We start from the raw sequence: 24961 nt of genomic DNA, 5'->3' as shown, positions 1-24961 counted from the left end.
AGAGTGTTGATGGAAGCTTTTGACAATAATGAGCCAAGATGAGAGGATAACTGAAGAGCCATGGGGATGGGTCCCTGGAAGAAGCAAATCTCAGTTTCAGTTCCACGTTTCCTTATTTCTCCGCCATGGAGGAAACAAAGAAGGTTTTTGTTCAAGATCTCAGTCCAAACACCTGCCTTTGCCACTGCTTTGTTTGTATTTATGACTAGCCAAAGAAGATGTGACCTCAGAGACCCATGAATAAAGGGTCCTGTTCCTTCTATTCTATCATCTAAGCCTGCATCTGCACTGCAGAAATAATGCAGTTTGATGCCACTTTAACTGTTATGGCCCAATGCTATAGGGTTCTAGGATTTGTAGTTTTGCCAGATATAAATCCTTCCCTGTCAGAGAGTTCTGGTGCCACAACAAACAACAAATTCCAGGCTTTCATATGATGGCATCGCAACAGTTAAAGCTGTATCAAATTGAATTAATTCTGCAGTGTGGCAGCAGAGTCACATTGTAGTGGTTTTTAAATGATGTCCAAATTGGTATGTGTGTGTGTGTTTCCATGTGCGCACCAGCATGCACATATATTTTGGAAGGAATCTGATGGGAAGGGTATCCTTGTGGGTAGGAATGGGGAGAATATTTGAAAATATTTGAATAATATTCAAAACACAGAAGTTGGAGAGCCAGTGTGGTGTAGTGGTTTGAGCCTTGGACTTTGACTCTGGAGATCTCACTACACTTAAGAAGCCCTCTTTTTAGCTAAAACCCAGCTTGCATTTTCCATCATATTTTTTCCTTAAGTTCATTGTATCAGAACACTGTTGAAACACACAAGATTCCAAATTGACCAGAATCAAAAAGTTTAACTGAAATTAATCCACCACTAAAAAGAAAACTCCATGACTTTGGGGATGTGGGTGGGATTTGCTTGGAGAACTTACAGAAGCAAATATTTCTTTTTCTTTGGCTATGATCCAAGAGACAAATCATATAATATTAAAGTGCTGATGTTTCATTTAGCATAAGGTAATTTCATGTACTCATAGATTATTAACTGCATAGCCCTTTTGCCGAAGAGATGAGAAACAAATCTTTAGAAGGGATAGACAACTGAAAAAGCACACAATTGTTTCTCATTTTGGGTTGCCTTAAATGCAATAACTTATCCTGTCCCCCTCCCCCTGTTTTCAATTTTTATAAGAAGGATGTTTCCAAATGCCTGTTTCTGAGCAGATATGGCAGCATCTAATATTTAAGTATTTCTTTTTCGCCTTGGGTGTTTTTAGGAGTAGGGATCTATAAATATAAAAATGAAAGTTTTTTTTTTTAAATAATGCACCACTTTTAGTTTGTCAAACCTTATCTGCTGTAGCAACTCTGACTGGAAGGCTGAAGTTTTACTGCAGTCTCCATTGCCACATCTGTTCAACTGCCACTGTTCCTCCTCACTGCTGTTCCCATTTTCTTACATTTTATACATCACTGCAGGAAAGGAACATCACGAGGCTTATAGTATAGCCAGAGGTTAGGACAGCTGCTTCTCTACAGAGGTATAGCTTCCTGCCTACAGAATGCACTTAAGCAGCCTGGTTTGCATCTGCTAAATAATGTTGCTATCCTCAAATGTCCTGGAATTCCCAATACAAATCATCTGTGTGACGCCATCTCCATCTCTCTATCTCTCTTTTCAGAAACGCTTCAAAACTCTTTTTTTCCATAAAGAATTTTGGACAGTGTCAAAGCCTTTCACTTGAAGCATATATGATGACATTAGGGCTGAGTGACCTGAAACATGATGCATATGAGGAAGTAGACCAAGTCTAAGAAAGCTTATGCTACAACTTCTTTCACACAGTCTTAAAAGTGCTACAAGATCCCTTTGCATCCTGGTATTTCAGGCTAAAATAGCTATGTCTCTGAAATGAAATTCTGCTTTGGTCAGGCCCCACCTGGAATACTGTGTCCAGTTCTGAGCATCACCATTAAAAAAGGACATTGAGAAATTGGAGTGTGTCCAAAGGAGGGTGACTAAAATGGTGAAGGGTCTGGAAACCATGTCCTATGAGGAATGACTTAGGGAGCTGGGGATGTTTAGCCTGGAGAAGAGAAGGTTAAGAGGTGATATGATAGCCCTGTTTAAATATTTGAAGGGATGTCATATTGAGGAGGGAGCAAGCTTGTTTTCTGCTGCTCCAGAGACTAGGACCCAGAGCAATGGATGCAAGCTCCAGGAAAAGAGATTCCACCTCAACATTAGGAGGAGCTTCTTGACAGTAAGGGCTGTTCGACAGTGGAACACACTCCCACAGAATGTAGTGGAGTCTCCTTCCTTAGAGGTCTTTAAACAGAGACTGGATGACCATCTGTCAGAGGTGCTTTGATTATGATTTCCTGAATGACAGAATGGGGTTGGACTGGATGGCCCTTGCAGTCTCTTCCAACTCTACGATTCTATGATTCTATGAAATGGGACGTGAGCATTCTCTAGGGCAGGAGGAATTGCCTCTGCAAAATCCTTCTTCTCACTTTAGTGATGATTTGGTACAATTTGAGAAAATGTTCCTCTGTTCATCCAGAGTAAGGAGAAGAAATGCACTGTCCTCACTCTGATGCTGTTTTGTGATTTCATCACAAAACCAAATCTGATTGATACCCAGGTGCTGTGACATCATCACACTGACCATGGGTGTGTCTGCGCTGCACAATTATAGCACTTCAACAGCACTTTAAGGAATTCTGGTATTTGTACTGTCATGACATACTTATCCAGTGAGCTCTAGTGCTGTAGTTCCAGGGAATGTGCTCAAAAATTGCAAAACTCATAAAACAACAAATCTCAGAATTCCACAGGAGGCAATTGTGGCATCTCATCGATCCTGCACTGTATGTTTTTATCAGGTTGTAACCCTGCCTCGATCCGTAGGGAGAGGCGGGGCAATATAAATAAAATTATTATTATTATTATTATTATTATTATTATTATTATTATTATTACCATCATTATCCATTGCTACCTGCATGTTCCATCTCACCTGATGGACTGCTGGCCTCAGACTGCTTCCTGCCAGGACCAGGCCCTAGGTACCCAGTCAGGAAAGGGGATAAAGGCTGGGTGCCCCTTTGGGGGAGGGAGCAAGGGCAAGGGCCAGTCCATTTGGCTGATAGGAAATTTTAATGTATTTTAATGCAATTAATTTAACTGTATTTTGATGTTAACTGTATTTTGATTAATTTACCTTTATTTAGTTAAGGTAAGGGGATGAATTTTTAGTTGTGTATGTGTTGAGCAATTGTTTATCTAATTGTTTATGCATTTTTGTAAACCGCCTTGATCTGTTGGATAGACGGTATATAAATAAAATTATTATTATTATTATTATTATTATTATTATTATTATTATTATTATACAGTGTGGATAAACCCTTCATGATACCTGATGTTCTGATTACAGCAACAGCAGCAGCAAACATATGTTCCAGAAAGGGTAATAAACAGAAATGAAACAAGGCAAAATTGTGCTCAAAAGAAAAGACTGAGAGGAATTACCTGATAATATTTCAAGGACCCCAAAACTCCACATTGTTACACTGAACATATTTATCAACATCAACATCAACATTTATTACGGCACACAGCCAGCACAAAGCAGTAAAAGGTATTCAGGAAATTCAAGGAAAATTTGATCATGTGTTCACAACGTAAGTAAAATGTGGTTACAACATTCAACCTCAGGATATAGGCTATATGCATTTGCTGTAATAAAAGCGCTAATATTCTAAAATAAAAATTTAGCATGGACATATAACTAGCCACTATCGACACGTCTATCTCTTGTGAGATCATTTCAGGAACATGTATTTTTGATAACCCTTTATGTTAGAAAATTTTTTAAATATAAAAATTTATACAAATTCTTATGTATTAACATAATCAGTCTGATTATACAAAGTTATATGGTATGAATTTAAATGATAAGACAAAAATCCTATGGGTTATTTACAGCAATTTGGCCATAAAATGTCAATAACAATTACTGCATCTGTTTTGAAAAACAATTATGACAGGTGATAGCGGCTGCAAAAAATTTAGCAGCTATAAAAGTTATATATTCACTACAGTCTGCAGAAAGTAGTCAACATAAAATTTCTCCTGACTAGATGTTTATCCATGAAGGTTCAGCTGAGCCATGTTAAACTGTGCATGTTCTTTTTGGACTTTGTGCTTCATCCTCTCTCCCTATTCTCCTCCGTTGTTTAAATCTAAATTGGAAGCTCCTTGAAGCAAGGGCTGTTTTTTTCTTCTTAGAGTATTCTGGAGAGCTCTGTGTCCATTTAAAGTACTACACAGGATCAAGGTCTTTGCACTTGTGGCACTGGAAGCATAGGATGCTTCTTCTGTAATAAGATCCATTTGTATTCTATTTTGGTCTCTGTAGGAAAGTATCCCCCCCCCACCCACTATACTGCCAAACCTTTATAACAGAAGTGGAACTACCTGCTTGTATGGTTTTTGACTGTTGTTTGTTCTTAATCTATTTTCATTTTCTCTCTTCCCAACCCCATACACACAGAGAGACACAAATATATCGGTAGCTGGAGCAACATGTGGCTAGACACTGTAACTCAGAACAGACTAAGGATGGAACAGAAATTTGTCAATTTCCCGACTGTCGTCAAATTTGGAGTTTTCAACCCCTCAAGAAACTTAGGCAAGAAGAAAAATGGCATGTCCAAAGTTCCCTCAAATTGCAGGAACTGTTGTTTTGTTCCCATTACAACATAAACAGCTTTGCAGTCAAAACCTATTTAGAGCATTTTTTGCTACACACAAAAATCTGCATGCTTGCCAAGGTGAAAAAAAGCACACATTCACCTGCTTACATTGTTTTTCACTATATCCTTGGGGAAAGTGCAGAAAATCCCAAACTAAAGCGAACACCATTCCTCTATACAAACAATGTAGTGAATCATTCCACATTGTGGCTGCAGCCTTTGCTGGTTTTAAAATTACACAACCCAAATGTTACACAGCAGGAAAAGAAACTTGGGCCAACTGAAGCTGCAGCCATTAATAGTTTTGTTGTGCAACATTTTTTTTACATAGAAAACTGCAGTGTTGCTGACAAAAATGTTGTGCAAAATCAGCAATGTTGTACAACAGTCATGTAGTTTCACTGTGCAACACTGCTGCTTTTGCACAACATTTGTTGTGCAATATTTTTGTAGTGCAACATTGATGCTTACTATCTAAAATAAACAATTTTGCCCAAAACACACATGCGGCTGCCTGAAGGCATTATTTTCTATAGTGAAAGTTGTGCTGCTTTCAGGGTAGGCTGCACAGTTGTCAGGAGGAGCTGCATCGCTTCTAAAAATTGTGTAGTTTTCTGGGGAAGCAGGACAGCTTTTGTAGAAAAGTTGCACCATTTTCAACAGGAAAAAAAACTCCTTCATCATTCTTGGCATTGGTCAAGACTGGGAGAAATCGAGATTTATGATCCCTACTACAGACTCTCTGATTTGAATGCATTTGAAATCCATGCAGCTTACTTTTGTTTTCAGTAAATGAAGAAAACAGAAGTTGGAATGTTATGCTAATTTATTAACTTCTTTTGTCAATCTGTTGAATAAATATATATGGCTGACATTCTGTATTGCTTTTACAGTTTTGTAACCTAAAGCTATGGATCTGTAACTGCTCCATATTCAGTAAGACGTCATAATCATTATCATGGCCTTATTGCCATGATTGTAAATGCCTCCCTGCCCACCTTAACAGCCAGCAACTGCATTGAGTGAAGGAGATCTATTCAACTACTCAGTGAGCAGAATGCATGAAGAAGGAGGATGTTTCCAGCCTTCTCTGAGTAGTGAGAGACAGTGTGGCTATGAGAAGGAGGATCTCTGTCTCAACACCTTGTTTCAGCCTTGCTTGCTGATGGAAAGGGTATGGAAACATCATCTTCCTTGCACCCCACTTGGCATCTCAACAGACCTCCTTTGTTCAGTGTGGCTGCTGGCTGTTAAGGTGGGCTTATGGGTTTGGACCAGATGATGTTAGAGAGGCTGCATCTGCATTGAAGAAATAATGCAGTTTGACACCACTTTAACTGCCATGGCTCAATAATGTGGAATTCTGAGATGTGTAGTTTTGTGAGATATTTAGCCTTCTCTGTCAAAGAGCTCTGGTGCCATGACAAACTACAGAATCCCAGGATTTCATAGGATGGAGCCACAGCAGTTAAAGCGATGTCAAACTGCATTATTTCTGCAGTGCAGATGCAGCCTTAATTACATATACATAACAAAATAGCTGATGTAGGATATCAGTCTTTATAGTCATTAACTGCATCCTTCTGGGATCCGGAACAAATTGTCCGAAGCTCTGTTTGTTTTTTTAAAATGAGATAGATGATAGATGGATCAATTGATCAAGCTGACATTATCATTACTATGGCCAAGATTGTGTAGTGGAAATCTCTACATTCAAAGTTATATTGAATGACCCTTAGTGGCATCATGGAACCAAGAGAGAATGAGTACACAACTGAATAAGCAATGTAATATGTAACACAATGTATATTCACATGTGCAGTGACACCACATGTGCAACTCTGCATTTGCAATCCAGCACTGAATGGAGATGTTCCACATTTGTTAAAAATGCCTACCCACTTCCATAAGGAAACTTATACATGTGTATGAAACCAACAGAAACCAGTATATCTTCACACACAAAGATCTCCATAGACAAGGAGGCACACAAATGCACAAATATGAATAGTAACACCATATTTTGTGGAGGTGCTGATCTATATGGGAACACTAACTTGCTAAAAAGTGATGTATAAATACTGGGGGGGGGGGGGGTCAACCTATCAGAATTGTAAGCTATTTCTCTTCAAAGTTGTGGTTTGTTTATTTAAAAGGAGAGCATTTGCTATTCCAAGAGAACTTGGCAGCATTCTCTCTGAAGTCACAAGTTGGCAAGTACACTGTCAGCAAGTAACTCTAACAACTTAAGAGCTTGGAGAGAAGATTGCCAAACGAATGAGTGCTGCCTTTCCTTGGTCTCTCTCTTTCCTTGTTCTGAAAATAATTCTACCAAGGACAAGTGGTATTACTGGGATGAAAAGAAGGTTCAGAAAAAAAGAAACAGCAAAATAAGAGCAACCTCCTTTAAAAAAAGAAAGAAAGAAAGAAAAAACATGAAAAGAAGGAATGAAAAGGAAAGGAAGAACATAGAGATTGCTTTTAATGAAATGTCCAGAGGTTTGGGCAGGGGAGAGTTGTACCCCTCACAGATCTCACCCTATTATCTCCATGTTTTTAATTCAGAAAGACCCCTCACAACCTCAAGTAGGCATAGAGACAACTTAACAATACCCCATTCCCATGCTGCTATAGTTTCAGTTGTGAAGATGTTTTAAAACCAGAAGTGATGCCTACTTTTGAACCCCTACCCTAGCTTAAAACAGTTTAGGGGAGCCAAAAATGTAGCCACACCCCTTAGAGGCTAAAACATAAAAATAAAATCAACACCGTTAAAATATTGGCTAAAAACATAGTTTTCTCCCATAATCCGTGTACAGAAACAGATTGAAATAGTAACTTGTGATGTACCTACACGATCAAAATAATGCAGTTTGCTCCATTTTTAATACTGTACTCCATTCTATGGAATCCTGGGATTTGTAGCTTTACAAAGTCTTTAGCCTTCTCTGCCAAAGACTACTGGTGCCTCACAAATCCCAGGATTCTATAGGATTGTGCCATGGCAGTTTAAGTGGTGTTAAACTGCATTATTTCTACAGTGCAGATACATCCTGAATCCTTCTTTACAGATGGAAATGGAGCAGTGTCCACCATTGTTTAGGGCAACAAGGTAGCTTAGAAAGTTCAGGACAGGCTGAGTAACACAAACACAAGAGAAAGGAATGGTTAGGGTCTCAGGAAAAATGGCTGGAGGCAGCTGCCAGTCCACTGCTGAGCCTCAGTGCCTATCACCCAAAGCAGAGTTTGGGTGTCTCACACTAGGACTGGTCTTAGAGAAAATGCAAAACCTGGAGATGAAAAAGCTTTTGAAGAAGAGATGTCCAGTCTTTTTCACCACGAATACATGCTTTCTACCTTAGTCTTTCTGCCCAAGCACCCCTGAAAATTTGCCCAAGAAAGTTGAGTATATTGTAGAGCAGAAGTGGGCAAGATGAAGCCCTGAGGATACATGTGGCCCCCGGGCTGGTTTTGTGGCCCTCAATCTTTTAGACACTGGTGGAAAAGAAGGTGAATTGCCACTTTTGAAAACCTTTAGGAACAATTTACCTTTTGAATAGCTCGAAGTCCCATCCCCTGCCTGTACATACACAAACGCATTTTTCAAACCAGAAGTGTCTGTTTCTGTTCTGTTTGTCTGTTGGCATTTTTGGCCTTTCATGCAGCCCCAGAGGCAGACCTGCTGCAGTTGCACATTCCACTGTAGAGCATTCTGGCACATAAAAGCACACACTCACTCCATATGAGGAGCTTGTCAGACTTGTCAGTCCTGTTAAATCTCATGGTTCCCCTGTGTAAACTAAAAGCATAGCTAGAATACACCCAAGACAACACTACAAGGGGAACATGGGTGCAGCTCAGAAGCTGAGCTCCCTTCAAGGGATGCTTGTCAGTGGTTACAGACATTCTCACTGAAGAACTGAATAAAAACCTTCCAAGGAACCTTGGGGTTTCCAAGAACATTTGAAAAAGCAAACAGACCTTAACAGATTAGACAGCTGGGCCAAAACTAACAAAATGAATTTCAATGGGGAGAAATGTAAGGTGCTACATTTAGGCAGAAAAAATTAATGCAAAAATATAGGATAGAGTGACCTGACTTGACAACAGTACATGCAAGAGGGATCTATGAATAATAGTAGAACACAAGCTAAACCTGAGTTAACAGTGTGATGTGGCAGCTAAAAAAAGCCAGCTTCAATAGGAGTACAGTATTTAAATCAAGGGAATTCAGTTTGCAAAGGAGCCTTGTAGCACATTTGTAACTAACAGAAAGAATGAAGTTGGTAGTATGAGCTTCAGTGGACTTGACCTTACTTTCTCAGGTGCATGTCATGAAGAACACAGCTCAAGTCTATGAAAGCTCATGCTACCAACTTCCTTCTTTCAGTTAGTCTCAGAGGTGCTCCAAGATCTCTTTGCATACTGATTTTCCAGACTAACATGGCTATGTGAACTTCAAGGCTTTCATGGCTGGCATCCATAGTTTTTTGTGGATTTCTTCTAGAACATGGCCATATAGCCCAAAAAACCCATACATATATATGTCTTTAAATTCAAGATCAAGGGAAGTAATAGTGCTGCTCTAGTCCGCTTCGGTCAGGCTTCACCTGGAATACCATGTCCAGTTCTGGGCACCGTAATGCAATAATTCATAATTCAAGAAGGACAAGCTCTGGACAAGCTGAAGTGTGTCCTCAGGAGGGCAACCAAAATAGTGAAAGGTCTGGAAACCATGCTCTATGAAGAGCAGCTTAGGGAGCTGGCTATGTTTAACCTGGGAAAGAGAAGGTTACAGGTGACATGGTAACCATGTTTAAATATTTGAAGAGATGTCATATTGAGGATGGAGCAAGCTTGTTTTCTGTTGCCCCAGACTAAGACACAGAGCAATGGATTCAAACTACAGGGGGGGGGGGGGGGAAATATTAGGAAGAACTTCCTGATGGTAAAAACTGCCTGACAGGGGAATACGCTGCCTCAGAGTGTGGTGGAGTCTCCTTCTTTGAAGGTTTTTAAACAGAGGCTGGATGGCCATCTACTGGGTATACTTTGATTGTGTCTTCCTGCATGACAGGGGGTTTGACTGAATGGTCCTTGTGGTTTCTTCCAATTCTATGATTCTATAATATTTTATAAGTGTCCTGTTACACCTTCAGGACTAATAGCTTTATTATAGCATGTGATTTCATGGATTTCAGTCTAATTCAACAGATGGATGGAGAATGATCTTATCAATTCAGGTATGGAACTACTCAAAAAGAATGGCTGTGGGTGGGATGAGAGCCAAGCATAGAATTGGACAGTATTTTTTACATCCATTTTTGCTCTGACCTTACTTCTTACTTCCAAGAGTGTGCAGGGTGTGTAAGAACAGAAGTCATTGTCCAAGATTATGTGAGTAAGTCGACTGGAATCCATGAAAGCTTGTATTGTCATAAAATCGTTGGCCTTAAAGGTTCAACATGATTCTCAGATTCTTGATCATAAGAGAGTGAAAACTGCAATAGAATGCAAACAGACATGTGCAAAATGTCGTCTTACTTGTTATACAAAACAATGTCTGGTCTCCAAATGAGCTCAGAAGGAATTCGTATCGATGTAACATTTTCATATTCCTCAGGATCCCAGCGTAGTTTATAATCATGCCACTCCTGCAAAAATAAATAAGAATAAATGAAGGGAGAGGGACTTAAAACCCAGCACAAATAACAGGACTAAAAAGTGGAACGATTTGATCTATATCTTTAGAAAATGGATTTACATCCAGCAGTTTGTTACATGAAGCATGGAAGCAGAGCAACCACACTGACAATAATATCCTGCTTCATTTGGGGCACTTATTTCTTCCTACTAGCAGTGGCTGGTGGCTCCAATATCGGTGGGACAGTTAATTCACTCCAGTTTGAGGGATACAGTTCAGCACCACAGAGTAACCTTGAAAGTTGGAGCAAGCTTGTTTTCTACTGCTGCGGGGACTAGGGCCCAGAACAATGGATGCAAGCTACAGGAAAAGAGATTCCACTTCAGCATTCGGACGAACTTCCTGACAGTAAGGGCTGTTCGACAGTGGAACACATTCCCTCAGAGTGTAGTGGAGTCTCTCTCTCCTTGGAGGTCTACAAACAGAAGCTGGATGGCTATCTGTCAGGAATGCTTTGATTGTGATTTCCTGCATGGCAGAATGGGGTTGGACTGGATGGCCCTTGTGGTCTCTTCCAACTCTATGATTCTATGATTCAGACAAAACCCAGAGTGAACTCCCTATCCCACAGACACTAAAACAACCAAGTGCCACAGTTCTTCTGTCCATCATCTCCTTTTCCCAAAGCCTCCAACTTCCCCACTACCAATCACAACACGATTTGCCATGGGAACTTCATGAACTCATATGATGATACCCACTGGGCAAATAGTTGTGGATGTCTGGAGATTATAGATCCCAAGTGATGCTCTATAGATCAAAATAATCTTCTCCTCATCTTCAGGTCAACATGTCATAACTAAGATTCAGTGACTGCTTTGAACTAGGACTCCCAGAAACACCAGCATAGCCCAAAGTTGTGTGGGATTTTATATTTCAAACTCTGGTCTGTACTGATGAAGAGAGGTTCAGCCCCCAGCAGTATGCGAGTGAGGTGGGTTACTATTTGTTCTGTAAAACCACCCTAACACCATGGCTCCAGCAGTCACTGTTACTTTTCAGCATGTTAAAATAGCCAACAGGTCAAAATAGAATACTGGATGGAAGAGCCTGTTGAGCTCACCACAAAGGAGAAAACAGCATTCAGTAGGGGGAGAGCAGACCTGTAAAGAAATCGATACGTCAATAAATACTGTATATACTTGACTATATGTCGACCCCATGTATAAGTCAAGGGCAGGTTTCAGGGCCAAAATTATGGATTTTGATGTGACTCATGGATAAGTCGAGGGTAAAAGTTTGCAGCACATAAGGGATCCCTCAAAATAGCATATTTTACTGATTGAAAGCCTGTTTGAAGAGAGGAAAGGTAATTTTTTTCCAGCTGAAAACATTTTTAGTGTGTTGGAAGCTTGGGAGGGTCAGTGGGGATTTCTAGAGCTACACTGGATAACCTACAAGGGTTGCATGCAGTCTGCAGGCCTCAGAATTGCCACTTCTGATCAATAACAATGAAAGACTCTAAACAAAGTATTCCAATGTCAAAAATTGGCCGGCTGAGCAAGGCTTTGACCTAGGATGCATCCAAGCAGCAGCATCCCGGCTAGACAGGCAGCAGTTTACGTATGATAACATCCCGGGGCATCCCAGATCCTGAATTCAAGCTGGAAGAGTTAAGCCATCTTATTTGTTAATGAGATAAGATCCTAAGAGTAAGGTGTATTAGTACAGGGAACAGGCAAGATGAAGAAGTCCGATTTTCCATTATCTTTGCTAGCAAAGAGAATCCAGCATTTGCTGAAATGTTATCTTCTCCATCCCTTTCCTAGAATCTGAATTTTTGATTTCCTGCCCACTGTCTTAGATGTGTTATCTGTTGTCCTACAAAGATAGTAGATCAATTCCAATGGAAGGGGCCTGCACATCTGATGTCTTTATTCTATGGCTATTTTCCTTGAAAAGAGCAGGGGGAGAATGAGGTTTGTTTGCCTTCTTGTTTCTTTGAGATCCAAATCTTTCAAAAATTTTACAATACTGCAAAACAATAGTTACTGTACCTGGAACCAAACCCCAGCAGATGCAAAGGACCCACTATTATTATTATTATTATTATTATTATTATTATTATTATTAAATCCACAATTGGCTTTTTAAAATTAGTATCTGTGTATCTCTCTGTGGAGTTTATCAGACAAGGGAAATTGAAAGGATAACCCAATGGCAATCTGAACGCAATCAGGGGGTTTAACGTTATTGCTTGGTAAACTACCACATGCAAATTCAGGCAATGGGAAGTCAGTCCGAACGCAATCATGTGGTTTTACGTTATTGCGTGATAGACTGCCACATGCAAATTCAGGCAATCACATGCTATTTTCGGGCAATGGAAAGCCAGTTTGAACGCAATGTGCGTTCACGTAATTACGCAAAACTAGCGACGTTAAGTGAATGCATTCTGGCCCCACTTTCTTTTCATTCAAATTTAAGAGAAATTCCTGCCATTTGATAAACTCTTATTTGTGAATGAGTGTAAGACAAAGAAAAACAAAATGCCCAGCAGTATCATTGAGGAAAGAGACAGAATGTCAGGGTTGGTCCCATATTTAGTTCTACATTAGAAAGATGTGAGAAATAAACACAAGAGAAGAAACTGAGGTTGACTCACTTGTTTCACCCACACATTCGTGGTCATCATTTGGTTCTTTTCATCCTAGAAAAAAAAGGAAAGAAATTAAATCATAAGGAAAGTGTCTGTTGTCCCCGAATGCTCTTGAAACAGCAGCTTTCACTCCCGCCACCCTTTTTTACGTACAAATCACCCATAATCTCAGTAATAAATGTAGTTACGCATCAGCTAAAGAAAGCAGATGATACAGAAGCTTAGTGTAAAACAAATACATCTGCTTTTTACCAGTCAACATCCTCAGTCCTGTCTGATTTCTTTAACGCTTTGTGGCACTGACGTTAACAACTCTGTAGCCCAGCCCAAACTTGTACCCTCCATATGTGACTACAACACTAATCTGTAGTAAGAATTACTGCCTTTCATATGCCATGGAAATTAAATTTCTATGTATACAGACACATTGGAAAACTGAGCATCCTCCAGCTATGTTGGATAGATTAAAAGCTCTGTCACCTCCACCAGCACAGTCAATGGTGTGAAGTTGAATGGTCTTGTTAGGCAGAGATTAGAAGGTATAGTCTGGCATATCAGGAATATGCCAGGCGAAGAATGGCTACATTAGCAATTGTCACTGCTGGAACAATAATAGAATCATGGTGTTGGACAAGGCATTATGGGCCATAGACCCCATCCCCTACTCAATGCAAGATCTCCAGCTAAAGCATCCCCAACAGGTAGGTGTCCAGCCTCTTTCTGAAGATGTCAAGAGAAGGAGACGTTACCACCTTTCCAGGCAATTTGTTTCATTGTTGAACCACGTTTACCGTCTAGAAGTTCTTCTTAATATTCAATCAAAATCTACCCTCCTGCAACTTAAAAATGTCAAAAAGAGAAGAAACTTTAATGAGGCATGACTCAGTTCATATAGTCCCTGAGTCAAGGAGTCATCGTTCAACTTCAAGATCAGAGGGCCTGTGGCCGTTCAGATGTTGTTGGGCTACAGCTCCTATTAAATTTGATCACAGACCCTGCTAGATAGAACTGATGACAGTTGCAGTCCAACAATATTTGTGTTCCCCACAAATTCCTTGGCCACAGCCTAGATATAGCCATGATGCTGTCAAAGAAAGACATTGTTGCCTGTGAGAAGGAAAAATGCATAACTGTCCTGGACTGAACTTCACTTAGGGACATATTATGTATGTGGGGCAAAAATGTCACCACTGTACAATACATGTATTCCACTGATAGTGACGGAAGTGAAGTTGTGCAGACAGCATGTTCACCTGTATCTTGCCTTTGCAAGTTGTGCCTCGTGTACTGAGGTTATACTTGCTATTGCAGTTGTGCACCCTATATGTTGTATTGTCATTACACACTGTAGTTGTGCCACCTATATTTTGCACTGTGGTTGTTCATCCTATACACTGTATTATGATTATGTTTTTTGGTTGTGCATCCTCTACTTTCTACTTCAATTGTACATTGTAGATTATGTACATATTATTATATTATGTGTTCTGCAATGGCATCCAATCATTAACATGAATTGCACAATGTTGCTATTCTGCTTGGGTAGTTGCATAGTGCTGCTGTGGTGCATGTCTGCATGCAAGTATTACATTACATTAAGGGTTGTTGTATTTATTTATTTATTTATATCTATCTATCTATCTATCTATCTTGTTGTTTGCTCAAAATTGGGACTCAAAGAAGCTAAAAATTCAAAAGACTACAGTTAAAACATACAAAAGTAAGCAATAAAATAGAATTAAACTGTTAAAGTGCAGTCAGCCCTCCTTATCCATGGATTCTTTATCCAGGGATTCAAGCATCCATGGCTTGAAAATATTCCAAAAAAGTATAAATTCCAAATAGCAAACCTTGATTTTCCATTTTATATAAGGGACACCATTTTACTATGCCATTGTATTTAATGGAACTTGAGCGTCTACGGATCTTGTTATCCATGGGGAGTCCTGGAACCAAATCGCAGCGGATAACAAGGGCCCACTTTATTAAACACATCTTTATTAAAATAATGAAATGCATTTTAAAAATATAAACACCCTTAAAAATAGTACAATGAAAAAGTACAACATTCCCAGCCCATTCTTTAAAGACTTTCTGTTTCAAAAGCCTGTCTGAATAAAAATGTCTCATTCTTCTGACAGAAGGAAAAGGAGGGGGCCTTCCAGGAAGGGAGTTCCAGAGTCTAGGGGCAGCCACCAAGAAGGTCCTCTCTTATGTCTCCACCAACCATGCTTTCAATGGTAGTGGGACTGAGAGAAGGGCCTCTCCTGATGATCTGAGAGGTCAGGCCACCTCATACAGGGAGATACAGTTTGCCAAATAGCCTGGACCTGACCATATAAGTCTAATAGGTCATAACCAGCACTTTTAATTGTGCCTGGAAACAAACTGGAAGCCAATGGAGCTGTTTCAAAAGGGGCGTTATGTGGTCTCTGTAACGTATTCCAGTTAACAGCTTGGCTGCCCCTGTTTGGACCAGCTGAAGTTTCCGAAGACTCTTCAAAGGCAGCCCCAAGTAGAGCGTGTTATGGTAGTCCAAATGGTATGTAACCAAGGCATTACCACCATTGCACCGAGTCCCCGATTTAGCAGAGACATTCCTAATTAATCCTCTGCTCCCCTTTATTTGATGCTTTTAAAATGTCTCAGTTTCTCTCTCCTCCTTTCACTTTCCCCCTTTATCCTCAGCTTATTTTGGGTGCTGCAAACTGAGTTCCAAGTGCAAAAGTAGTTTGAATTCAATTAACTCATCAGCGGTGGAGAGGAAGGGTGGAATCTTGTCATTCCAAGTAGACTCAGGTGACAGCAAACTGCTGTAGCATCTTCTGCATTAATAATTTGCCATCTTAACCATACTCTGATACTGCTTATGTGATACTGAAAGGGCACTGAACTGACGCAGATAGTGTTTGGTTTTGAGACAGAGAAGGAGACAACTGACAGAGACAGGTTTTGGATTTCACAGGGACAGGAGAGTTAGAAGGGAGAACTGACTTTGTACTGGGGAGCCATGACAGAGTAGATTATTCAAGAGTAAATGTGTTATATTACTGAGTTTTAATAAATCTATACAGCGTGGCAAAGTGAATTCAGTGTTGGTCTATGACTCTGAAGGACTGGGTTAGATTTCTCACTCAGCCATGTAAAACCACTAGGTGATGTTGGGTGAGTCACATGCTCTCAGCCCCAGAAAACTCTATGATAGGGTTGCATTAGGGTCACCACATGTTGGAAATGATTTGAAAGCACACAACAACAACAACAACAACAACAACAAATTGTTGTTGTTTTTAAAAATCATCATAAACCCACCACAGCAAGACAGCCAGAGGTCCACATTTAAGGGGTCCCCTGAGGCTCAAGTACCTAATCCAGGAAAGGATTGTGGGGGAAACAAGGGCAATGTGAGAAGCAGGATCCCAAGGGATAGAACTGCAAGGCCAGCCTAAGAAAAAGGTTCTGTTTCATATATATTTGCCACAACCATGATGGTCCCACAGTTCCAACTCTTGGAATCCTGCCACTGAGGCTGAGAGTGTGTGACTTTTCTAGGGTCATACAGTAGGGAGCTTATCACTTGGGCAAATCAGACAGCTTAGCTCTTCCAGCTTCAATTCTGGATCCATGACGTTATCATACCTAAATCGCCACCAGTTTAGCCAGGATGCTGCCACTTGGATGCATCCCAGGTCAAAGTATCGCACAGCTGGCCAATTAAGTTGGAAACTCCCCGACTTCTAAAAAGTGCTGGCTCATCGAGGCTTCGACTCAGGATGCATCCAGGTGGTGACATCCTGACTAAATCGGTGGTGATTTAGGTATAACATCCAGGGCATCCCGGATCCAGAACTGAAGCTAGAAGAGGTAAACCAGCTTATTTGCCCAAGCAACAAGCTCCTAGGTTTCCATAGCTGAGCAGGAATTCAAATCTTGGTCTCCTGGAATCCTAGTCCAACACTGAAACCACTGCATCACAGTAGTTCTCTCCTTCATCATTAGGGTGAGATATATTGCAATTACACTTAAAGCACAGCTTTATATAAACCTGTGTCCTCTTAACTCCTTCTTTTTGCTAGTACCCCCCACTGAAGTGTGGACTTGAGCTGATGTTGAATAATATAGACTTCTGGCTTTAGCCTTGCTTGAAATACTACTTCCCCTTCTATAGATCACCCTTTGTCCTTGCCACCCATATTTATGCTTCCTAATTTTCTTTTAAAATAACATATAAGGAAGAGGGATCTTTCCTCTTGTCTTCCTCTGGAAGAAAGACGGATGCATAAAGTGCTAGGAAAAGCATATTTGATTTGTTTTTACTCCAATAAATTCATTCTGATGGGTATTGGAATGATGTAATTCTTCATTCTGTATCCAAATGGCCCATTACTTCACTAAATGAAGGCAGTAATGTCTAAAAATCATTGTTCCCCACTGGCACTTCACTTCCTTATCTCCTAACAGGGTTTTTGCTTGTTCCCCATTTCTTTCAGTCCTTTACCCCCAACGAGAATGCCAGTGTATTGTGTGGTTTCAAAATGCCCCATACCCACAGGAGTGTTTGTGGATATAGAATCAAGGGTATTGATTCTATACCCCAAAATGCAGAGACAGAAAACAAATATTTACACAAGGTGGACGTTTTGTTTAAATAGCTGTCAACCCTCCTTGTTCTTCACAAAAGAAAGGAAGGAAGGAAGGAAGGAAGGAAGGAAGGAAGGAAGGAAGGAAGGAATCAGGCAGCCTATACATATGTGATGGATTTGTTTGGACAGTTTTTGTTCCTGCCAGTGTGTGTGTGTGTGTGTGTGTAAAAAGAGAAGAAAAACTCTACATAGCAGGTGGCTAAAACTTGTCAACATTAGCTGAGATCCTGCATCAAACAGATCCTGTATGGCTTAGTACCTTCCCTCCAGCTTGAAATAATAATAATAATAATAATAATAATAATAATAATAATAGTTTGTATCCCGCCTCTCCCTGTATTGGATCGAGGTGGGTAACAACAAACATAAGAACAATAAAAATAAAACACAACAAACCACAAATAAAAACATAGCAAGACATATAAAATCCAATTCCCTATCTCCCTCCCACATTAAATACCATTAAAAATGACAATTCCCAACTGGAGAGTGAACATTCCTAGGAGGTCAATTTGGGAATGCCTGCCGGAAGAGATCCGTTTTTATTGCCTTCTTAAAGGCCTCCAAAGATGTTATAAGGCGGATCTCCTCCGACAGGCCATTCTAGATTTTTGGAGCGGCAACAGAAAATGTCCTCTGGGAAGGTGTTACCAGTCTGGTTTTCTTAGACTGCAAGAGATTCTTCCCAGAGGACCTGAGAGTGCGGGAAGGATTGTATGGGAGGAGGCGTTCCCTCAGGTAAGCTGGACCCAAGCCATGCAGGGCTTTATAGGTAATGACCAACACCTTATACTGTGCCCAGAAGCTAATAGGCAGCCAGTGTAGGGATTTTACGATAGGTGTAATAGGATCAGATTTCAAACTCCCTGTAACCAATCTGGCTGCCATATTTTGGACCACTTGCAGCTTCCGAACGTGGCATGAGGGTTGCCCCATGTAGAATGCATTACAGAAATCGAGACGAGAGGTTACCAGTGAATGTACAACCATTTCCCGTTCCAGGAAGGGTCATAGCTAGCATATCAGCCGAAGCTGTTAACAGGCACTCCTGGCTGTCGCATCCACCTGAGATGACAGCTGAAGCGATGAGTCCAGGAGTACCAGGAACCATGTCCGGCAAACTGCCCATGTCGAGTGTATTTACCTGACCCTGAAGGCCAGAGATAGTTTAGGGATTCTGTTGGTCTACCGGCCACCCCGTGCACTAACAGACTCCCTGGCCAAGCTGACACAGTTGATCTCGGAGCTGGTGTTGGAGTCCCCGAGGCTTCTTGTCCTGGGGGACCTCAACATCCCCTTCGAGCCCAGCCAAGGTCCATCCGGTGCAGCTCGGGAGTTCACGGCTACCATGACTGCCATGGGCCTATCCCAACTGGTATCAGGGCCCACGCATTTTGCTGGTAATACACTTGACATGGTCTTTTGTACGGACATGGAGAACCTGTGGGCGGAGGTAACTAACATCCCCGCCTTGTCATGGACGGATCACTTCCTGGTTGAGGCTAAACTCAAGGCTTCTACCCAGCTCCCCCCCGGGGGTGGCAGACCTATAAGAATGGTCCACCCTCGAAGGCTGATAGAACCCAAAAGGTTCCAAGAAGCCCTAGAGGGATATATGGTTGGTACTGACAGCGAATCTGTTGATGCCCTGACAAACACCTGGGATACTGATCTCTCCAGGGCTATACACAGTATCGCTCCCAAGCGTCCTCTCAGGCCTGCTTCCAAAAAAAGCCCTGGTATACGGAAGATCTCAGGGAAAGGAAGCGGGTTCTGCGATGACTAGAGCGCAAATGGCGAAGACACCAGGACTTAGCCGACAAGGCACTCCTAGATTCTCTCTTGGAGACCTATGGAGTGGCAATAAGTGCAGCAAAGAACTCGTTGTTTTCTGCGCATATCGCGTCCGTGGAGTCACGTCCAGCAGAGCTGTTCAGGGTAGTGAGGGAGCTTACTCAGCTACCCTCCTCCCTGAACTCTATTCTGGAACCATCTAAAGCCTGCTGTGACGAATTTAACAACTTCTTCATGGATAAAACCTCTCGGCTAAGGGCTGATCTCGACGCCAGTATTTCTACAGAATCCAGAATAGAGGTCTCCAGAGCTTCCGCGGACTTTATTGTACTGGATCAGTTTGAGTCCGTGAGTACTGAGGAAGTGGACAAGATCCTTAGAAGTGTTAGGAAGGCAACCTGCTCTCTCGATCCCTATCCCTCTTGGCTAGCAGCTCAGGGGGGTGCGACTGTAACTATTATGTTGCGTCGCATAATTAATTCATCCTTTAGGGAAGGGCGCTTTCCATCCAGCTTAAAATTGGCCATAGTAAAACCGCTGATAAAAAAAGCCCTTCCTAGACCCCCTGATTTTGGGAAAGGTGATCGAGAGGGCGGTTTCCATTCAGCTTCAATCGGTCTTGGATGATACTGATTTTCTAGACCCATTTCAAACTGACTTCTGGGCAGGCTATGGAGTTGAGACTGCCATGGTTGCCTTGGTCGATGATCTCCGTCTGGGCATGGACAGGGGGAGCGTGTCCCTGTTAGTGCTCTTAGACATCTCAGCGGCTTTCAATACCATTGGCCATGCTATCCTTCTGGAACGCCTGAGAGAGTTGGGAATTGGGGGCACTGCACTCCAGTGGTTCTGTTCCTACCTCTCGGGTAGATTCCAGATGGTGCAGCTGGGGGACGTGTGCTCTGATAAGAGGGCCCGTACATCTGGTGTCCCTCAAGGAACCATTCTGTCCCCCATGCTATTTAACATTTACATGAAACCGCTGGGAGAGATCATCCGGAGACACGGGGCGCGGTGTTATCAGTACGCTGATGACACCCAAATATGTTTCTCTGTGTCTCCGACTGATGCAGTGACCAGGGATGGCATCTCTCCTCTAGATGCCTGTCTGGAGTCAGTAATAGGCTGGATGAGGGAAAACAGACTCAGACTGAATCCAGAGAAAACGGAAGTACTCGTGATAGGTTCCCCGGGCCCAGGGTTGGAGATTTGCCCACCTGTCCTATATGGGGTAACGCTTCCCCTGAAGGACTCTGTTCGCAGTCTGGGGGTGCTCCTGAACTCGTCGCTCCACCTGATATCTCAGGTGGATGCGACAGTCAGGAATACCTGTTATCAGCTTTGACTAATACTCCAGCTGCGACTCTACCTGGGCCGGGGGGACCTTGAAACAGTGGTACATGCTCTGGTAACCTCTTGGTTGGATTTCTGTAATGCGCTCTACATGGGGCAACCCTTGTACCAAACCCGGAAGTTTCAATTAGTGCAGAACATGGCAGCCAGGCTGGTCACTGGATCTTCCAGGACCAGCCATATAACACCAGTCCTGCAGGATCTACATTGGCTGCCTATTCGCTTCCGGGCGCAATACAAGGTATTGGTTATAACCTATAAAGCCCTAAATGGCTTGGGCCCAGGGTACTTAGAGGACCGCCTCTCCCCATACAATCCGCCCTGCACACTCAGATTGGTCAGGAAGCTACTCTTGAGGGTTCCAGATACTAAACATTCTATGACTGCTCAGAGGGCATTTTCTATCTCGGCCCCACAGCTTTGGAACTCCCTTCCAGACGAGCTCCGCTCAACCACCTCCCTCGACCTATTTAGGAAGAGATTAAAAACCTTTCTCTTCAAACAAGCCCTCCCCCAGATGCTGTAATGCCCCTTCTCCCCCCCTCCTTTGCACTTGTACTTCAGCTAGTCTTGTTGCTTTGTAATTTGTATTTTTAACTTTGTTACTGTTTTTATATCTTGTATTTTATTGTATGTTTTATCATCATGTAACCCGCCTTGATCTCCAAGGAAAGGCGGGATATAAATAAATGATTTATTATTATTATTTATTTACCCCCAAGCTATGAACACAGTCCTTTAGGGGAAGTGTGGCCCCATCCAGAACTGGAGAGTTTATCACCATTCCTGGATTAGGATTACCTATAGCAAGTATCTCTGTTTTATTTGGATTCAGTTTAAGTCTATTTTCCCTCATCCAATCCATTACTGACTTCAGACAGTCATTCAGAGGGGAGATGCCATCCTTGGTCACTGAAGCAGTCCAAGACATGGAGAAGCAAATTTGGGTGTCATCAGCATACTGATAACACCCCACCCCATGTCTCCGGATGATCTCACCCAGTGGCTTCATGTAAATGTTGAATAGCATTGGATACAGTATCGCACCTTGAGGGACACCCGATTTAAGCTCCCTCTTGGCCGAACAACTGTCCCCAAGCGACACCATCTGGAACCTACCCAAGAGTTAGGACTGGAACCACTGCAAAGCAGTGCCCCCGATTCCTAACCCTTTCAAGTGTTCCAGAAGGATACCATGGTCTATGGTATCGAAGCCCGCTGAGAGGTCCAAGAGCACCAACAGGGCCACACTTCCCCTGTCGATGTACAGACGGAGATCATCAACCAAGGCGACCATGGCGGTTTCGACTCCATATCTCGACCTGAAGCCAGTTTGAAATGGATCAAGATAATTGGTGTCATCCAAGACTGCTTGGAGTTGGTTGGCAACTGCCCTCTCGATCACCTTACCCAAAGACGGAAGAAGAGATACCGGACGATAATTAGATTTCTCCAGGGGATCAAGGGAAGGCTTTTTAAGAATAGGTTTAACCACAGCCAGTTTTAAACTGGCTGGAAAACTGCCTTCCCTGAGGGAGGCATTAATAATTGATCTTAATAAACTCATAGTTGCCTCCCCTCCCTGGATGGCCAGCCATGAAGGGCAGGGGTCAAGAGGCCAGGTGGTCTTTTTGACCTTAGCAAGCAGCTTGTCTACATCATCAGTACTCAGAGAAAGCTGTCAAGCCATGGGTAGAGTAGCGGAGGCAGTGTTATTACAGCTTTTCGTGGGCCTGGGCAGGTAGAGAGGTGAGAGGTAACCCAGAGAAAGAAGCAGCAGGTGGTCAGGGCTGCTTCCATCATCTTCTGTCCAGCCACTTTCAACATTCTCCAAGGCTAGCATGAGGGTGATTTGCCATATGGACCTTTACTTGCCTTCCCCTCACAGCCAGTACCTATCATGTCTTCTTCCTCTGAGTCCCATCCCACCTTTCTCCACTGGTAAACAGTAACAGCTGTTTTGCCAGGGCTTCAAAGCTGGCTGGAGAGTGATTTTTAATGGTGTGCAAAGCATTAGAAAATAGCCTTTTGTGCCTCTTCCAAAAAGAGACCTAGGACCTTTTCACACACGGCACTTATCGTGCCAATATCATTGCCCAAACACTCCAGAAGCGAAGAGGTGGGATCGCCGGTCACACTTCTGAAGTGTCACTGAAGCGCATCCTGCTGATTTCCTATCAATGAATCATTCACGGAGCTGCTATTTTATGTAATAATGGGATCTTCCATTATTACTAAAATGGCTTCTCTCAGAACGATTCATCAACAGAACAGCAAAATGCCTCAATGATGCTTCAGAAGTGCAACTGGCAATCCCACCTTCGCACTTCTGGAGTGTTTGGGCAACGATATCCGTGTGGTAAGTGCCTCATGTGAAAAGGGCCCTACATGCATGCAGCTCAAAGTTAAGCCAACTCTAGGTGGCAAATGTCCTAAAATGCCTATCTTTAAGGTCTAATTCCATGTGAACGCTGCAACAAAAGGTGACTCTAAGGTATTAAAATGCCCCATCTATCTTTTAGGTCTAATTCCATGTGAACGCTGCAACAAAAGGTGACTCTAAGGTATTAAAATGCCCCATCTATCTTAATGAGGGATTAATGAAGGAAATACTTTGGGTAGGGATCAGGTTAGTGGCAATGCTGGCTAGAAGATTCTAAGAGTTGTAATCCAAAAGGTGTAGTCTAAAAAAAGAGACTGAACATGGTGTTGTCTTCCAAAAGGGTCCTAGGGCAGGAGTTTCTGGTATGCTTCTGATATGTAACTGGTTAACAACTGTATGTTTCTGGTATGCTTCTGATATGTAACTGGTTAACAACTGGTTAACAATTGCTGGACTTGCTAGTCTTTTACTCTGATCCAGCAGAGATCGAACAGTTAATAGAAAGTTAGTAGAAAGTAGAAACTAAATGTATTTAGTTAATATTTAATAAACAAAACACAACAACCCTAATTCAATTGCATGTTTGAAGGGTGAAAAATTGCAATATGCTGTTACTACATTTATGTTAAATTTACATTTAAAGTAAATACTTACACTAAAAGCCTTACCAGAATGAGGATGGGAAATTTCATCCACAGTTTTGCTCTCTCACACACACCTCCTCCCTCTTCTGTTTTGAGTTTAGGAGAGACAGCCAAGTGTGTATGGATGGATGGATAGATAGATAGATAGATAGATAGATAGATAGATAGATAGAGATCCTATTTCCTACCCACTCCACCAAAGCCCCTTACTTTCATCCTCCCTTATAATCTCATTTGCCCATCTTTGGCCTGGTACAGACTGGCACAAAGTGCCAGTCTTGGGCCAAATTTAGGGCATATCTTGCAGGCTGGCACCTGCTTCTTCTGGCCATGTGGCAACTGAGAGATTCTAAAAGTCCAGGAAATTTAACATCTATTTACATCACAACAAAGACATTTCCTTTGCAATCCAATATGTCTCCATCCATGCAAGGCAACAGGCCTGAGCTAAACCTTGTAATTTACCACTCCTGAATTAATTAACAAAAAACAAATTCATTTGGCAAAAATCCAAAGAGAACTAGAGTTTGTGTAAAGAAACACCTGGGGAATGAAACATTTGTAGGCCCATTAGAATGGTTTCTCTTTTAATTAACCTATAGATTTTATTTTCAACTGGAATGATTGACTTAAGCTGGAATTTTGGCAGTAATGGAATTCCAGAATCAATGTATTCATCAATAGATTCATTAATGCCTTGATTGTAGAATTATATTGATGCCAAAATTCCAGCTTAAATCAATTATTTCAGTTGAAAATAAAATGTAATTAAGTTATTCATGAACATTAAAATAACTCCAACTTAATTGATCATTTAATAGTTTTTAACAAGTTGGTTTCTCCTCTAGACCCAGTTTGGTTCTTTTTATGCTCCTATAGTCTTTCAATCTAATTAGTGATGGCATTCATGATTTTTATATAGAACCATAAGGTGGATAAGCTAGCTATAAATAATGTTGGAAAGAGGGCTTTTAAAATTAAAGCATAGCATTGCCTTAAGCATATGCTGAGCCAAGGAATTTGTTTTCTGTACCAGAAAACAAATAATCCAGTTATACAAAAATTCACTCCCCA

General features: G+C 41.7%; 1 protein-coding gene across 1 annotated transcript in view; it reads right to left on the bottom strand.

Annotated features, from left to right (window-relative positions):
- The window catches only part of CHRNA4 (cholinergic receptor nicotinic alpha 4 subunit), a 120591-nt gene that overhangs the window by 52164 nt on the left and 43466 nt on the right, over window positions 1-24961 (bottom strand). The window contains exons 3-4 of the mRNA XM_089513624.1: window positions 13077-13121; window positions 10312-10421 (exon numbers count right to left, since the gene is read on the bottom strand). Coding sequence (XP_089369750.1) covers window positions 10312-10421; window positions 13077-13121 — 155 coding nt within the window. The remainder of the gene's footprint in view (window positions 1-10311; window positions 10422-13076; window positions 13122-24961) is intronic.

The sequence above is a fragment of the Sceloporus occidentalis genome, unplaced genomic scaffold, assembly GCF_023333645.1.
Source record: "Sceloporus occidentalis isolate IW3139 unplaced genomic scaffold, rSceOcc1.0.p SCAF_3, whole genome shotgun sequence".
NCBI classification, from domain to species: domain Eukaryota; kingdom Metazoa; phylum Chordata; class Lepidosauria; order Squamata; family Phrynosomatidae; genus Sceloporus; species Sceloporus occidentalis.
This window is presented reverse-complemented; position numbering and strand designations above follow the sequence as displayed.